Source organism: Dipteris shenzhenensis, chromosome 19 (genome assembly GCF_047967505.1).
Source record: "Dipteris shenzhenensis isolate YYH24624 ecotype China chromosome 19, Dip_SZ_1.0, whole genome shotgun sequence".
NCBI lineage: Eukaryota > Viridiplantae > Streptophyta > Polypodiopsida > Gleicheniales > Dipteridaceae > Dipteris > Dipteris shenzhenensis.
This window is the reverse complement of record NC_141614.1, coordinates 48,205,564-48,217,705: the sequence shown is the minus strand read 5'-3', so window position 1 is coordinate 48,217,705 and position 12,142 is coordinate 48,205,564. Positions and strand designations below refer to the sequence as shown.

The following is a 12,142-nucleotide window of genomic DNA, read 5'->3' as shown; positions in this document are numbered from 1 at the left end:
CAAATCTTACATCTCCCAACAAAATTTCTCCACCAATTTTATCCACTAACTTACCAACAAACCAATCACAAGGAGAACGCAGACAGGCTCTCTCGAGCCTTGATACATCAAGGCAAATTGGCTTACGTCTACGCCCCCTGGTTTGTTCTATCTACAGAAGCTTGGTCAACGGATATTCACAGTTCACCAACGCCCAAACTAGAAAAAAATAAACGCGAAACTAGAGTCCATCCTTTGGAACAAACTCAGAACTGCGCACCATACATGCAAGGATAGAGCTCATCAAAGCTTCAACGCTGGTCAAAGCTCAGAAGTTAAACGCATCACATTCTCAACCAACAGACTGCCAGTTTCGTGAAGTAACCCACCACAGGACATTGCCATGTGTTCCACATCGCTACGAATTTCAGTCACGATGGAACCTGCACACGCAACACCGCATAGCCATACGTTCCACATCGCAACGCCATACATTTCAGTCACGATGGGTACCTGCACACGCACAGACAAAAGCTTGGGCACACTCCCTTCGCAGGCATTATCCTGATCAGGTTTTGAGGGTTTTATCTCAGCCAGCTTCTAGAGAAGCAAGCACCCCTGGTGCCAAACTGAATTAGTATCAACGCTTCAACAAAGAAAACAGGTAACTACTTCGTCAACAAAAACTCATATTATTTCATAACATGTACATACAGCTGACAAAGGAGTCAACACTTTCTCAGTGAAACTATCGCTGCACTTGATGACGGACTCTAAAGAAATCTACGCAGAAGCAGATGTTTCATCTTCAGCGGAAGCCAAGACAAGCTCTGGGTGCACTCCACCCAGCTTATAAGTCCCATCCAAAGCATTGGGAAGTCCAAGAGCTTTAAGAGCAAGATGAGCTGCCTTCTGGCCAGAGACCATCATGGCTCCAAAAGTAGGACCCTGAAAGACCACAGAAACAAGCAAGTTAGCGACGATACAGAAATGCCGAACGCAAACCAAGGGCAGCGAAAGCTAGAAAGAAAGGAAATTACCATCCTGGGGGAGCCATCAATCTCCGCGACCTCCATTCCAGTCACAATCATACCAGGGACGACCTCTCGCGTGAATTTAACAATAGCATCTTCGGCTGTGTTCATGTCTAACGCCTTCATGCCAGGAACCTTGTCAATCATCCCGATGCTCTGCAATCTCTTCACACCAGTGGCACCGAAGGGGCCGTCATGCCCACAAGAGCTGACGACCACCTTTGACTCCATAACATTAGGATCCATGCAGCTCTGTGTGTTGTGGTTCATGGAAACCAACGCCCAGTTGGTGACCACACCAGCCACTCTATTTTCCTTGATGATGAGGTCCTCGGCAGCCACAGCGTTGAACAGCTTGACGTTGGGCTTCATCAAGAGCTTGCTCATGATAGTGGAAGTAAAGAGGGCAGCGTGCTTGATCACCACATAGGTATCTTGCTCATCATAGGGCACACCGATCTCATCCAAGAAGAGGTGAGCAGGCTTCCTCACCACCATAGCAGAGAAGAGCTGCCCACCGAGCCATGCACCGCCGCCGGGGCTCACAGACTGCTCAACAATGGCAATTTTGACATTGGGATTCTTGCTGAGCTCGTAAGCGCAGGAAAGCCCGGCAGAGCCAGCGCCGATGATGACGACGTCGGTGTCGGCATGGGTGATCATATCGGTCATGTAGCGACGGGTCATTTCACGGGCGACGATGGATTCACGGATGGGCTCAAACTTGAAGCTAGAGAGTTGGTAGCGGGAGTCGGGGTAGAGGGAGGCACGGATGGGGGAGGAGCGAGGGGAGAGGGAGGGGAAGCGGAGGAGGGGGGAGGCCAAGCGAGAGCCAGAGAGGGAGGGAGAGGAGGAGGAGAGCTTGGAGAGGTCAGGGGAAGAGAGGGAGGCAGAGGCAGAGGCAGAGGCAGAGGCAGAAGCAGCGAGGGAAGCCATGGCTATGGCGATGGAGGAGGAGGAGCTCAGATGAAGATGAAGAAGACGAGAGGCTGTGTGGCTATGGCGAGAGCTTGAGATATACAAAGCATGTAAAGTTCCATCTTTTAAAAAGGCCCAGGTCCCAGCCACACGACGCACCCCTCGCATTTGTTTATTGTACAGATTCCCCCATTATATCACCCTCATTAGCTTTTGTTATTATTACAGTGGATGGCATTTTGCAGCATATTTGCCAAGCCCCAGCTTCCCCACTAATTAGAAACCCCGATTGAATTTGGGCCTATTGATTAATTAGCTTGCTCAAGAGGGGGGAGAGACCCGATTGATACCGGCGAGGCGCAATTAGTTCATGTGCGAATTAGGAGCGTGCATGAGGTGGCTTCTTGCAGAAGCGTCTTTCTCGAGAACGTTCTGCAGTGCCTCTTTCTCCAGAACGTTCTGCAGGTGGCTATATGTACAAGGGCAGTCTGAAGGGAGGAGGTAGGGGGCTATGAAGGCTCTCCAGAACTGAAATGGGAGAAGGGGGAGGGAGGAAGAGGGGAGGAAGGGAGAGAGAGGGAGAGGCGAGGGCTGAGTGGAGGGAAAGAGAGTGAGTGAGTGGAGGGGAAGAGAGAGAGAGACAGTATAAGAGAAAATCGTGACAAGGAGGCACGAGGTCGATTAGAAGGTTAATTAAAGTGTAAGCAATAGGTTAATTGCAAAAGTGGAGCAAGGGGCGCGAATGCTACAAAAGTCTGCAAATGCTTGCAAATAGCTCACAAGTCCCCCGAACAATTTTGGGAATGGAGCATTCATTGGTCAAGTGAAGCGTAGCCCCATAATGCTAGGTTGGAGACAAGATTTTCCCGTGTTCAACAAGGCTCAAATATGTTGAACTTGGCATCGAAAAAGCCGCATGATCTCATGGGAATGATTGATGCACCACACCCTCACCGGCATTTGACAACACATTGACAATGCAGGAACGTCCCTGTTACCTAGCTCAGTAAGCCACACCTAGCGTTTGTTGGGAGTTGAACCATCGACCGGCCTCTAAGCGAGAAGCTGGTTTGTCGATTTCCAATCGTCGACCGGAGGCAATTGCCAGTCATCGATGGCTAGGGAGGTGGCGTCAACCATGTGTACTCGCCAATTTGGGGGCAATTGGGATGGTGACTAATGAAGAAGGCAGCGTTAGCCATGCATTCGTGTTTGATTAGTCGTTTTGCGGATAGCTCATTATGGTCCCGCCATAGGTTCAACCACCGTACAACATTTAGAGTCACTCCAATGGCTAGAAGGAGGCGCTCATCACAAGACCTTGATTTGGAAATTGGATACCTTGCTCACTGCCACGTAATTGCCAATCTCACCGCCAAGCTTTGATTAGCCGATTTAAACTTACCGGTGGGAGGATTTTGTGGTACTGCAGCTGGTTAAAGTGTGCAACACTCTTTCTCATGATGGAAAAAGTTTGATCACATGGTTGGGATTGGCTTTCCAACCCCGGATACATCCTTGATTCCTAACCCTCGCTTAACCTATCATTAAAAGTAAACCAACTAACTATAATCAGTTGAGTCTCACAAAGTTTTGGACATGTTCCCTAGAATGTTGTATTCGTGGTAGAGGAATCGGAGAAGACTATTGAATCCTTTACGCATCTCTTCGTTTGACATGGGCTATTGTCTGCCTACATTAACAATCAAGCAACATAAGCTACAGGTGGTGAACCCATCATGGAGTTGGCCAACTTTTGTACTAGTCTTTTGTTCGGGGTTGACTGACCCCTTAAGGCGAGTCATCTTTTTTTCAAAAGTAAACAACGAAGCAAAAAGCATAGGCACAAGCCTGCCTTTTTCTCCTACACAAGGGTGGATATCCAAAGTAAACAAAAATCATAGGCATAAGACCATACTCCATGCACAAAAAGCAGCAAGATGAATGCACAAAAATAATACTAAGAGGGTGGAGGAGGCATGGAAGCCATGGCTGTGGGTATGAAGAGACGGAATATGAGGAGTTGTGGCTACGGCGAAAGCTTGGACCTTTGCAAGTAGAGCTTAACACGCAATGTGTGTCTTTTAAAAAGGAAAAGAATCCAAGAAGACGGCAACCACCTAGCATTTGTTTATGGAGGTTGTCCCCTTCAAATTCGTAACCCTCAAGGCTCATTTAACATGTGGTGATGATGATTTGAGATGAGATGAGAGGTATTTTTACTTCACAACATATTTGCCAAGAGGCCAATTAAGCCCAGAAGTCAATTCGAGGATCGAACACATAGAAGACACAACAACAACATCACATTACAAAACAACAAGTCTACTCACTTAGCAAAAATGTTGGCAGTGATGTAATTTAATTAGCAAAAATGTTGGCAGTGATGTAATTTAATTAAACCAAAAGCATAGGCACAAGCCCCCCTTTTTCTCCTTTGGCTATGGGTATGGGTATGGGTATGGAGGAGCAAGAAGAATGAGGGGTTGTGTGGCTATGGAGAAAGCTTGGACCTTTGAAAAGTAGATTAGGGTTCAAAGCTAGGCCTTTTAAAGAGGCAAGAGACTGAGGAAGACAACAACGGTAGCCTTTGTTTATGGAGGTGCCTCCGTAGTCCACTTAACCTCTTGGAGAGCATTCAAGAGCTTCATTTTCTACCCATTCCCACCCATAGCTCCTTTTTTCCCTCCTACAAAGGAGGACATGTGCTAAGACTGAAGTTTCGGGTAATGTTAAGCATGTTCATAGCCAACTCTTTCGGCTAAACCAAGTTGAAGATGAACCACCGCTCAACTTTCTTGACATCAATACATAGAAACTAGGGAGTGTAAGAGCTAGCTCCAAATCACCAATGGCCAGTGTTGATGCTAGCTAGCTCCTACTGGGCTCTCGAAATTGTCGATTCCCCATGGCAAGCCAGAGAATCCCCGTCCACTCCACCCACCAACACTTCTTCTTCAACAAGAGGCCTCTCATAGGTTGTGTGCATAAATGCACTCCTAATTTTGGCAAGGAACTCCTCGACTGGGAATTTTTAGGTGCCAGGGCATGCCCCTATCCACCCGATGGCTTTGTCCAATGGCAATGGCCCCATTTTGGTGTGGCAGGTTCTCCATGGGGACCTGTGAATGAATAGAGATCTCCAACAAAGTGCTAATCCCTAATGCATGGGGACCAGCTCACCAGCTCTAAGGATTCGGACACAAGGGAACTATGAATGCGATCACAACGACATGCAACATGCCTCTAAAATCATGGACACCCTCCACGAATGCAGGGAACACTTTCACAAAAGGCAAGTTGTTTCTAAGGAGCTTCAATTTTCACCCATTCCCAAGGGTAGCTCCTCTTTTCTCTCCTGCATAGAAGGACCTCTGCTAACATCGGAGCTTTGGGCAATGTTACGTGTGTTCATAGGCTACGCTTCAAGCAGAATCAAGTTGCAAAAACACCATTAGTCATCTTCCCTATAGTAGCACATAGAAATCGAGGAGTGGGAGGATCCAAACACACGAGAACAGTGAGCGAATTATTACCGCATGCAAAGTTCTTCAAAAATGTGGATGACCTCTCTAACATGGGAATGTGCTATTATGATGATTAAACAAGGAAGCCAAAGCATAGGCACATGACTATATGCCATGCACAAAAAGGAGGAAGAAAAATACACAAAAATAATATTGAGTGGTTAGCAATCTCCTATAGGGCAATGATAACAAGATTGCATAACCACTATAAACCCTTCTATACTCAAGGAAGGTAAAGTACTCATATTACATATGTATGCCTTGCTTTTCATGATTAGCAATATAGTTTTTTTTAATGTTTTAACCGATAAATGATATTGATTTTATGTTTGAGGCTACATCTTATATTTTTTGCCTTGCCCTTGACAACATAAGAATTTTATCCAAAATGCATCTTTTGGACAAATTTCCTCTACCTTATATGACATAAGGCCCTAATTACTAGTTAAACTTTAAATTAACAAGAGCTGTAAGGATAAGAGACCTTTAATAGTTTGACCCAAAAAAGCAATGGCAAGGTCCATAAAGTATGCCATCCCACTAGGAGTCTCTACCACAGATGCCCTTCTTTCCTTTTAGTCTTGTTGAGTAGACTCCAACTTAAGATTGATGTTGCCTATCGATGCTTGTTGGCATGTGGAATTCTTAAAAGGAGGAAGAAACTAAAAAAAGCATGTGAGATATCTCAATGGCCAAGTGCCAAGGCTTTGCTAAGGCATTTAACAAGGGTTGGTGAGCACTAGTTATAAGATGTTGTGCCAAGTAAGTGTTAGATATAATGAATAAGGACTTAAGGAGAAATAACCAGTGAAATAGTACAAGTGTCAACATGCCAAACTTGAAAGGGCAGCTTGATAAGGGAGACACTCAACACAAATGCAATCATTTGCATAATCAAGCTTATAAGGATACTTAACCCAAATGCAATACTATGCATAGGAGAGCTTATAACAACCCTTGGAGCCCTCAAATATTGTAGATCAACTTTTATTATGTATGATTTATTAATAAGCATTACCTTGCTAGAGCGTGAAGAATCAAAAGCTCTTATGTAAATTTCGATCGCCCCCCTCCCCCCCTTTGGAATCTAGTACATTAAATTCTCTCTCTCTGTGTGGGATTGAATGATTATAATACTAATCCTTGACATCAAGATGTGAAAGCATGTGGCCTTCAAATCCTAGGTTATATGCCTATGGACAATACATCCATTTCCCAAAGGACTTGGAGATAATAGAATAACATTGAGAATGTATAAAGAAAGGTGGGATGGTTATACTAAGTCCCCTGGGGCATGGAAACCAAAATTGATTGATGTCTACATTGGAGTGTTCCACCCCACCAATTATCAATGAAATCACCTCATATAATTTGTAGTTTCCAAAACTCACATGATATTTAGATAAATTTTACTTACAAAACTATGCACAAAACGTCTTTCCTTTTTGCAATGTACGAAGACCTTAGAATTGAAGAAACAAGAATAGACAGTTCAAATGAGAATGATTCCTAGCTATTCAAACAAACGGCAATACTTTTATTCGCATGCATCGGCTTTGCAACATGAAGATCTTAGAATTGAAGAAATAAGAATAGTTAATTCAAATAAGAATGATTTCTAGCTATTGAAACAAACAAGAGTGCTTTTGTTTAGATGCATAGGCTTTAGTAATTTAAGTGCATTAAGGTATAAAAGCACAAGCATCCTAGTTGCATTTGAGCTTTGTAATGTCATAGTCACTTTCTTCCACACTTTTCTGGTTGTGGAGCAAGCCTTAAATAAAGGGAAAATGACTTCTTTGACGTGACATGTTTAGAAAAAGCCATAAGACGTGCCATGCCTTCATCTATACAAAAAGATACAGAATCAGCTACATTAGATTTTCAAGGATTTTCAAGTATTTTATTCAATTAAATTGGATAGAATTTAGGAGCTTGATGAAAAGTGTCCTCCCTCCTTCTCCACTTGGCATTCAAAGCATTATATCAAACTTTGATGGAGATAAGCTTCTCATTCCCCTTTTGACTAAATCCTTGTAAGTTGTATATTTGAGATCCCCCTTTCTAGGAGACACATCACACTATGCTCACATGATAAGGAAGTTTGATTTGAAACCTAGTCTTACTGTATACTTTAATTGGCCGACTTTTGTCCCTGCTTGACTGGTAGGTCTTGCAGTCAAGCTCCCTTCTGCCTTTGCACTCGAAGGCTGATTTCCGTCCAGCCTGAGGAAACCTTTGCATGGATGCATTTCACTCCTCCATACTCACTTGACCTATATCCCCCAATATGTAAATGAAGCCTTTATGGACATTAATCAAATGTTAATTTGGACTATTAGCCCTAAAGATTTTGCCATTTTCCTCTTACCTTAACTATGAGCAATAGGGTGACCTTCATACATGGTAACACGTAAAAATCTAGAGCTCCAAAAACATCTAACTCATACAACATTTTCCCCATTAAGAAGTTGACTCTATAAATGCTCTTCTAATTCCGCCATCGTTTGACCTCAATGAAACATACCATAGTAATTAATAACTTTAAATAAAGCTACAACTTATGAGCATTATTTTTTATGGGGGAATACACCCCAAAAATAGTAGCGAATTCCCCTGAGATCACCCATACATTGAAGTCCTCTCCCCACCCTCCAATACCACACACAAATCCTCCTATATTGGTGATGCTCCTCCCTTCATACCTAGATATAGAGGACCCTTCAGGGTAGCATAAGCCAAAACCCCTATTTTTAAATGCTAGGATCACTCAATTTGTGGTATCTCCTAGTTTTCATATATATTATATATGTCACCATTGATTGATGATAGATTTCCACATTTCCCCATATTCATGGGGAGGGTCCTTTTATAGGTTTCAATCACCAACAAGCCATTTTACCATCCTATACCCATGTGGTCTAAGCAAGAGATTGTAGCTATCCATTTAGTTTCTCATCTTGGGATGGACTTACATATTTAGGATGATTAAGAAGGAATATAACTCATAACCACAATTTTTTACAAATAACAAATAAGTACCCAAATTTTGGATAGCTTTTGTCATTTAGTATGAAAGACTTTACAGATGCATATGCTCCATTTTCATGAGCTTCTTGTCTCAAAGATTACTAAACATGAGCTACAAAGTTTCGAAATCTCTTCAATTTCATTTGTAGTTTAAACTAAATAAACATGAATGCTATGGGCCACTATTACTATAGCCTCCAAAACTCACAATTCATTTTCCTCTAACTTTTAGTAATGAGTAAGGATTGTCAAGAATGGTTAATAATTTTTCCTAAATTTAAATAATATATTCCATTCTATGACACGTTTGGCCTTTTTATTATGAAAATTAGTCCAACACTATTGCCTCAAGTCTAGAGATTGCAAGCATTCAATCTTATTGATATCAAATCTCCATATTGTGTAAGTGGATGCCGAAGACAAACATAAATGTATAATCATTTTGTGGTTTGTATACTAGGGTCAATGTTCTTTCCTTCAAGGAAGCCCCTCCTATACGTGTGTTAAAGTATCTAAGTGAAATATTGACTAAGAAAAATTGACTTCAAACAAATCAAATTCATCAAAACTTGGTTTTTTTTCATTGGATCCCAAAAAGTAGGAAGATTGTACCTAATGTTCCTCAGGGGAGGCTTAGTTTCACTTGTTTGGTAATAATTTTTATAAATTTCTAAAACAAGGAATATGAGCATATAGTAATTTAATTCTTTGAGTGATGTATAAACATTTATCGACTTTAATTTAAAATCAAACTAAAAAGAATTTTTATTAAAGTTGAAATGTAAATATACTCTAATTACACTTAAAGTTATGGTATGTACTTGCACCTCGGTATATCTTTGATAAAGTTAAACATGAATTCCAAATAGGTGTAAAGGGTTTGTTAGTAACTACAACTTTTGCACTCTCATGGTCCTCCCTCATACAAATTATCAAAGGTTTAGGGTTAAGGGTTTATCAAAGGTTTAGGGTTTATCAACAAATTATCAAAGGTTTAGGGTTCACTCAACAATATCAAAGGTTCCATTAAACATGATAATACCATGACATCCCAAGCATTCAAACATAGGTTTGCATTCTTGTTGCCAAGAGTCGAGTAGGAAAACAAAATCAAGGCAATTCTAGCACCATTGTTGTCTTGAATCTTTGTGTTTTATCTATACTATTAGCCAAAAAATACAAGTGTTAGACTTCTCAATTAGTAATGAAATCATGCAAGGTTTTGTTAATGAAATGTCCTCCTTTAAGGAATGTTTTATGTATGGCTACTTCAATTTATGCAACTCAAGCGCCTAATACCATCAAACATGGACACCGAAGCATTATCACTCAAAGAAGGAACTATGGATGAATTTGTGTAAACTTGCTAGTGTGAAAGTTCTACAAAACAATATTAAAGAATAAAATCAATTGTATCTTTTTTGCAATAAAGCCCCCTACTGGAAAAATGTTAGTTTTTAAAGCACAAGAATGATCCTAGAGTGTAGATAAGGAGATTTAACATCTCAAGAAAATATTTGTTCAAATTATCAAAGTAGTCGACCCTTGAAGATTGCATCATCAAATGCAAACTAGAGCAACAAATACATGACTTAGTTGATCTTAAGAATCAACTTGATGGGAGAAAAATAGTTTAAAGGACTACATGAAAGTGTGCATGAAAGCTCACTAAATTGCATGTTAGCTTTGTCAACAAATGTGCATGTAAAAACTCCCAAAAGTAACATATAAGAAAAAGGGGGGGCATCACTATTCAAATACCTATAATGTGCATGTAAAAATTCCCAAAAGTAACATATAAGAAAAGGGGGGGGAATCACTATTCAAATACCTATAATAGCACATGCACACAACTTGTCAATTCCCAGAAAGGTTTACGAAGGAATATGGGAGGAATGTGTATGATAGCGTTTTCATTCATAAGAAAGTGATTTTTAATGGAGGGGATGTAAAAGTTGGAATCCTAAAAAAAACCTTCCTTCACATGATATTAGGTTTTTATAGAGCTAAAGCTATGAGGTCAAATTGAAAATCTTTGTTTTACATAGGCATTTGATTCTAGTCCTTCACAAAGTTTTGTATTTTTTAGAAATTTTAATTATGTAAAAATGCTAAATTCTCAATTTGATTATATTGAAAATTTTAAAAATGTCAATAGCAACCATACAGCCAATGCTGCATGCAGCAGAAAGAACCAAGAGAGATCTACTCAATACCAGGTCTGAGTTACTCAGGACCCATCCCAAATCACGTAGAGAATTTCTGATAGAGTTGATGAGCCAAGTTTCCGTGCATACAGAGCCAGGGTGACTTTAGAATGCCAATGAATTACGAAGCTTCCAGACCACAATTTTGACCGCCACATGGATGTACTGCCAACTAGTCGCCAAGGTAGAAGGGAGGGGGTTAGCATCGCCTGCTACAATGAGTTGTGTATTTTCACCTACGCAAAATGTATTCATCAAACCCGAGGCTCGAATGGCCTTCTCTGCTCTCCTCCAGGGGGATCGTGAAACATTGCACTAATAGAACAGATGGTGAAGAGTTTCAACTGTACAACCACATAGGGGGGAGGCTTGTATGTGCTTAGCCAGTTCACCCCTTAGGGGGAACCACTGTGAAATAATCTTCCACATAAAGAAACTGATCTTGCCGGACAAATGCTCTTCAGTCTGCGAGACCACCAGGTCGCACCTCTGTGCCACACCCACTCCCTGTTGAGATCAGTGACTAGGGAGGCATCCTTAAAGAATAGGGTGTAGACCGTCTTTGTTGCGATCTTGTTGAGCCGGGACCTTCCAAGGCGCCATTGTTTGGCCTTCCATCCGTCAGCCCCGCCGCAATCGTGTTGGTAGACCAAGTCTCTAGGATGCGCTCGAGAACTGCATGCAACAAATCTATTTCCCCATTTGAGCACCGAAACTTGATACAAAGGTCGTCAATCGAGTACCAGCTTGCTTGATGGTTGTCCCATAGATCCCTTCACATGCGTACTCCCTTCCTATAGAGACTACGGGCTCTCGCCAGATCATGAAACCCAAAGGGGACCTCTTTGAAGGAGGTGCACCACCAGATGCTTTCCCATCACCCCTAAGGCCTTCTCGACCCTTCCACTTAGTGAATTTCCAACATTCCTTCCATGCTAACACAAGGATTTGTCTCCAAGTTGGAACCCCTAATCTTCAAGGGAAACCCCAATAAAAGTTTGTGGTACCATGAGAGACCCGGCCACTTTCCTGCTCCTCTGCTTGCTCCTTTTTCAATGAAGTATTTCACAATCTTGATCCAGGGAGCACGTGCTTCAAATAGTCTAGGTAGCCATTTTGAAATCTGAGCAATATTGCGAAGCCTGATGTCGGGGAGCCTGAGCCCGCTACCACGAAGCTTCAGAACCTTTAGAGGTTGCCAGGGGATGTGGTGCATTCTTCTTCTCCCACCTTTTTCAGCCCAGAGAAAGGCCCTTAGGAGGCTTTCCACTTCCTGCCAGTGAGATTTAGCGAAGTGCCAAATAGAAGACACATACATGGTAGTTGTGGCCAGAATATGTTGAATAATCAAGACTAGGCATTCCATCCCAGGCATTGCTTAGTAAGAGGAGCTAGCAATTATAACAAGAAAAACAAAGGTCATACAAGTCAAATGTACTATGAATGT

At 41.8% G+C, this 12,142-nt stretch overlaps 1 protein-coding gene across 2 annotated transcripts; it reads right to left on the bottom strand.

Annotated features, from left to right (window-relative positions):
• Positions 1-205: 205 nt before the first annotated feature.
• Positions 206-2,070, bottom strand: LOC147890565 (thiamine thiazole synthase 4, chloroplastic-like). 2 transcript variants are annotated; one of them, XR_015542691.1, is made up of 3 exons: positions 1,020-2,070; positions 694-927; positions 206-597 (listed from the first exon to the last, which is right to left on the bottom strand). XR_015542691.1 is itself a non-coding variant. In XM_087390164.1 (2 exons), exons 1-2 carry the CDS (start codon positions 1,947-1,949, stop codon positions 763-765), a joined length of 1,095 nt encoding a protein of 364 aa, XP_087246290.1. In that variant the 5' UTR covers positions 1,950-2,069; the 3' UTR covers positions 649-762. The 2 variants fall into 2 exon arrangements, 1 of the variants encoding a protein (XP_087246290.1); XM_087390164.1 differs by lacking the exon at positions 206-597 and having other exon boundaries at positions 649-927; positions 1,020-2,069.
• Between the last annotated feature and the right edge of the window lie 10,072 nt (positions 2,071-12,142).

Excerpts from the sequence above, each read along its gene's own strand:
- LOC147890565 (XM_087390164.1), bottom strand. The coding sequence starts at position 1,949 with ATGGCTTCCCTCGCTGCTTCTGCCTCTGCCTCTGCCTCTGCCTCTGCC. Across the intron at positions 928-1,019 it reads TTGATGGCTCCCCCAGGATG|GGTCCTACTTTTGGAGCCAT; the intron begins GTAATTTCCTTT and ends GTGGTCTTTCAG.